The sequence below is a fragment of the Microtus ochrogaster genome, chromosome 5, assembly GCF_000317375.1.
Source record: "Microtus ochrogaster isolate Prairie Vole_2 chromosome 5, MicOch1.0, whole genome shotgun sequence".
Classification (NCBI taxonomy): domain Eukaryota; kingdom Metazoa; phylum Chordata; class Mammalia; order Rodentia; family Cricetidae; genus Microtus; species Microtus ochrogaster.
This window is the reverse complement of record NC_022012.1, coordinates 81627194-81632506: the sequence shown is the minus strand read 5'-3', so window position 1 is coordinate 81632506 and position 5313 is coordinate 81627194. Positions and strand designations below refer to the sequence as shown.

General features: G+C 50.7%; 1 protein-coding gene across 1 annotated transcript in view; it reads right to left on the bottom strand.

The window, feature by feature from the left end:
- Positions 1-1863, bottom strand: part of Prkar2a (protein kinase cAMP-dependent type II regulatory subunit alpha) — a 66921-nt gene extending 65058 nt beyond the window's left edge. The window contains exon 1 of the mRNA XM_005347936.2: positions 1316-1863. Within this exon, the coding sequence (XP_005347993.1) occupies positions 1316-1571 (256 nt within the window). The 5' untranslated portion in view covers positions 1572-1863. The remainder of the gene's footprint in view (positions 1-1315) is intronic.
- Positions 1864-5313: the final 3450 nt, after the last annotated feature.

Here is a 5313-nt window from a genome sequence, read left to right as displayed (position 1 = left end):
TTTTTTTCTTTTTGGGTTTTTTTGTTTTGTTTTAGTGACAGGTTTTCTCTGTAGCTTTGGACCCTGTCCTAGAACTAGCTCTTGTAGACCAGGCTGGCCTCAAACTCACAGAGATCACCTGCCTCTGTCTCCCAAGTGCTGACAGTAAAGGCGTGCGCCACCACCGCCTGGCTGAGATGCACATTTTTAATCCCAGCACTACTCAGGAGGCACAGGCAGGCAGATTTCATGAGGTAAAGGCCAACTTGGTATACATAATTAGTTGCAGTCATCCAAGGCTACATAGTGAGCCCTTGTATATAAAAAAAGGAGTAATTAAAATAAAAAAATTAAAAAGCAAGCTAACTCTATTAAGTTAATAAAGCGTTAGTGGAAGCAACCAAAAAAATGAAATTGCCCTTGACATCCTTACTTAAACTAAATGAACAGAATGCTACTTGTAGTTTCCTGCAGCCAACATAAAGTATTGATTATGTTCACGCATTTAATTAAATTGTTTTAACCCATAGTGAAATTTTAAAATCTAAATTTCTACATTTTTAAGCGATTATATTTTAAGAAAAATAAATACATAACGAACCGATGAGGGATGGAATGACCTAACTGAAATTTCCTTTAACAACTTAAGCAAAGGGAAAGAGGAAAAGGGGAAAAACATTGATAACTGTTGAATTGTATCAGCATTGGGGGAGGAGGTTCAACTGTTGAATGTGAGTGACAGCATTCAAGGGGTGGTTCAGTTCATCTTTCTTTTTTACTTGAAAGGTTTTCATTGAGGCAAAGGCAGGAAGTTCTTTACAAGTTCAAGGGCAGCTTGAGCTACCTAATGAGTTCTTGTTTAATCCAGGCTAATGACCTAGTCTCAAAAAAAATAGTTTTCAGCCGTAACTCTTCCAGGACCGAAATTTGCAAATCAAGTTACTATCCTCTTATTCAGGACGAGCTGCCGAGTGCGGATGCGGTAGCCTTCGGATAGGAAGCAGGCTATGGGATCTAAAGCAAAGGCAAAGCAGCTTCTGGCGGGACCGACTTAAGCTCCGCGCCACCACGCGGACCAAAGAACGCGCACGCTTCATTCAAGGCTGAATCTGACAAATCACTCTCTGTGAACGCTCCGGCTCGGAGAACCGCGGAGCTCAATTTGGAATCGGCACACGCGGGGAAACCCAAGCAGCTCGGCTGGAGAGCTCTCGGGTCTCGGCCCATGACAAGGCCGGGCGTCGGGCCCTCAGCCCCGCTGGTCGGCCCGCGGGACCCTCCCTAGACCCTTCGCTCGGTGCCCACCTCTCACCTCGGCCGTGCCCCGCCCGCCTACCTTCCAGGTTCAGATCGTCCGAGTCGGTGTCACTCTCCCCGTCCTCATCGACGAAGGCGACAGCGCTGGACTCGTGCGCGTGAAAGGTCGTCGGGGTGGCGATGAGCGTGTCTGAATCCTGGGCGCGGGCCTCGCGCAGGCGTGTGAAGTACTCCACCGCGAAGTCGACGAGGTCGGGCGGCTGCTGCCGCAGCACCTCCACGGTGTAGCCCTGCAGCAGCTCCGTGAGCCCCGGCGGGATCTGGATGTGGCTCATGCCGGCGACGTCCGAGGGGACCGGCGGGTCGGGGCCGCCGGCGGCCGCAACCTGCGCACTCCCTCACGCCGGCCTGTCACTCGGCGCCCGCGGTCTCCCGCGCGGCCCGCCTCGGCCTTCCTCGCGCCGCGCCTTGTTTCGGCCGGGTCTGCGTTTGTTGTGCGGGCCGCGCGACCCTTCTGCTACCAAGCCAGCCTGGCGCCGCTGGTGCTGTCACCCGGCCGCAGCCGCCGCCGCCGCCGCCGCCGCCGCCGCGGGGACCGACGGGCTGGCGAGCTGGACGGGCGCGGCAGGCGCCCAGGTTGTGACGCACGCGGCCGCGGGCGTGCGCGTCCTCGCCGAGAGCTGGCACACAGTGCGCGTGCGCCGCTTGGCCGCCCGCTCTTGGAGCAGTCCATGGTCAAGGTGTGGGAGGCCCCGGAGAGGAGGAAAGAGTGACCCAGCCGCGAGGCAGGCGGGTTGGTGCGTCTCGCCTGGTCACAAAGACCTTTCATTTATGCTTTCAGAACAGGCTGAGAGCTTCTTAACCGAGGGCCAGGGACACTGATGTGACACAGGACCCCTCACCTTGATTCCTGCTCTAGTGGAGGACGAGAGGGTTCACTCTACTAAGGACATTATGACATTAATGCTAACCCCCAAAACAGGGATTCGCCCAGAGGAGAGTCGTCTAATAACACAGTACAGCAAGAACAAAGACCTGGGCAAGTCAGGACCACCTTGACTGACAGGTGGAACAGCACAACCGACTACAAGGCCCTGAGGAGTCTAGTGTAAGGTCCTGAGCTGTCAAAAGGGGAAGGTTTTGTGGGAAGTGAAAGTTTCGGAGATAGTCATTTGGTAGCCTCGGGCAGAGAAATAACCCTGAAGGGCTCGCTGAGAGCGAGAAGAGGCCTGCAGGCAGGACAGACCTTCGGCCTTGTTACTCTTCCTGGACATTTCCACCCCATTCTTCATTCTAGACTTCACCTCTTTCCTCCTCGCTCTCAAGACAGGGCCCTGGGCCACAGTATTTGATGAAACTGAGCAGATAAAGGCACTGTTACCTTTTGCCTCTGGGTAGAGGGCAGAGGTCAATTGGAGAGACCAGGCTATTACCCAACTTGCTTCCTCCTGTCACCAAACTTGAACAAAAAAAAGATATCCTTCCTGGGTAATCTGGCCACAAATTTGGTGCTGGCCAAAGACCCAGTGAGCATAAAGCCCTCCTCCTCCCTGCCAGAACCAGCCGACAACTGAATAGCTGTCGATGTGGGAACCTGATGGGCATTTGAGATGGTTAAGCTCCACCTGGTAATTACCCAGTATTAATTAAGATCTTCTCTAGCACCGCCCATCCAGACTTGGCACAAACCCAAGACTTCAGTGCTGCTGTGAACTGAGCTGTCTACTTCACTGAAGTACACAGTGGAGAGGCCAGTCCAGCCCTTGGCTAGAGAACCTGTGATTACAAACATCTGTGCATCCCTGAATACGGCCCCTAACCCAGCAGAGAAGTCTTTGATGTTAAATGGCAGGGAAGTAGCGTCCAGTGTGTTGCCTGGGTGCTTATTGAATACTTGTGAAGAATGAATGAATGAATGATAAGTTTAAATTTCAGCAACAACAGAAGCAGAAACTGCTCTCCTGAATTCACAGTCTCATAACAGGTATCCTTTCCTTCAAAGCCATGCTTCTAACCGCAGAGCACGAAGGCCCCATTAAAGACAGGCAGCCTGGAGTCGAGCATGGGAGTACTTGGGAGATGGAGGTAGCAGGATCAGAGATCGGCGTCAACCTCTGTTACATGGTGAGTTCAAGCTAGGCTGGATTACATGAGACCATCTCAAAAAACAAAAAAGAAAAAGGAAACAAACTAAACAAGCAAAATGACAAGCAGTGGAGATAGGTCTTTTCTGCTCTTGGACAGACTGACTCTAACAAGTTTTCCAAGATTCCGACCTTGCCATTAATACCAGAAACCACGGGTGTGCCTCCCATTGCGCCATAATACCTAGAGAATTGTCTCCAAGCAACCTGACAGCCAACCTTTGGGAAAGGTAAATTCACAAGTCCAAGTCCTAGTTTTCTCACAGGATCAAGTCTTACGTATTTTAAATGGGGCACAGGCAGGTGAGGAGTTCGGACTCTGACCCCAATTACAAACCAGAAAGCTGTTGACAGAGCTGGGTGTGGACAGGGTCTCCTGGTGCACTGAAACCCTCCTGGCCTCTGGCCTTCCTGACTTGGTCACAGATGCAGCACTGCTCAACCATCCATCCGTCCAGCAAACAGCATTCATAGGACACCCTAACCTGGTGTAGTGAACATAACCTGCAGTCCCCACTACTCAGGAAAATCACTTTTGTGCACAGAGTCTGAGGACAGCCTGGGCAACACAGAGGGATCTTTATCTTAGAAACAAAGACAAAGGACACAGACTGGGACCGGAGAGATGGCTCAATGGTTAAAACCCCTTGTTGCTCTTGTGGGTCGGGTTCCCAGTTCTAACACAGTGGCTCACAACTATTTATAACTCTAGTTCAAGGAGATCCAGGAGCTCTGCAAACACACATGGTGCACACAATGCATGGAGGCAAAACACTCATACACATGAATCTGAAAACAGTTGTCTGTCTTAAAGGGGTAGGATGCATATCAGTGAGAGGTTGTACTTCCTACCAGGTCTGCGTTCAATACCCAGAGCCCAGTGAAACCCAAAGGGCTGAAGTGAACAGAAGTTAGAAACCTAACTGGACAGTGGTGGCGCACACCTTTAGTCCCAGCACTCGGGAGGCACAGGCAGGTTTGAGGCCAGTCTGATCGACAGAGCAAGTTCCAGGACAAGCTCCAAAGCTACAGAGAAACCCTGTCTTGAAAAAAAAACCAAGTTAGAAACCTACAGCTACTCCTCATCTGTCTCTGTATATCAAACTCACAGTGAAATTCGACAGCTTGAGCCCCACCTGACTACCTCCCTCCCCACTCTGCCCCCAGAGGGCGTGGTCTATCACTTCCCTACCCTTCAACAGTAAGGACAGTAGTGAGGGCTGTCAGGAATGCCCATCTAACTAACTAAAAAGGCCTTGTAATGAAAAAGGACATCCGGGACCTGAGCCCTGTGTCTTCAACCTTTGTCCTGAATCCATTCAAGCCTGTCCGACTGTTACCATGGCAACCAAACCCACCACAGCCAGTACTGACAAACAGCTGCTATGAGCAAGTGACAATAGTGGGTGGGAAGAGCCTTCAGAAGAGCAATTCGGTGGATGAGGCCCCCTCATCCTACGCTGCTATCTTCCTCACAACCCTCGGGTAATGAACCTCTTGCCCAGACCAAACCATCAGCCACAGAGACAGACAGGAATACAGTGATGCTAATTCTCAGAGGTGTTTATACTTGCTGATGCAGAGTTTGTACAGGTGGGACACATGCTGTTTAGCCCCACAACAGGGAAGGGTCTCAGTGAAAACAAACTTAGGCAGGGTACCAACTGCTGTTTCTAGTAAAATAGTGAATTTCTTATACTCTTAATAGGTTTATTACTTAAAATCATTTCCCTCTAAGAGAACTCAGCCCCAGTGGAGACACAAACCACTCACTTGACCAAGAGGCCATTTGATGACCTTAAAGTCATTCTCCTGCCTCCTCCACTGGAGAGTTAAGATTACAGGCATGTCACCATGCTCAGCTTATTCAGGGTTGAGGATTGAACCAAGGGCCTTGGGCATACTTAACAACACTCCTTTTTTTTTTTTTTTT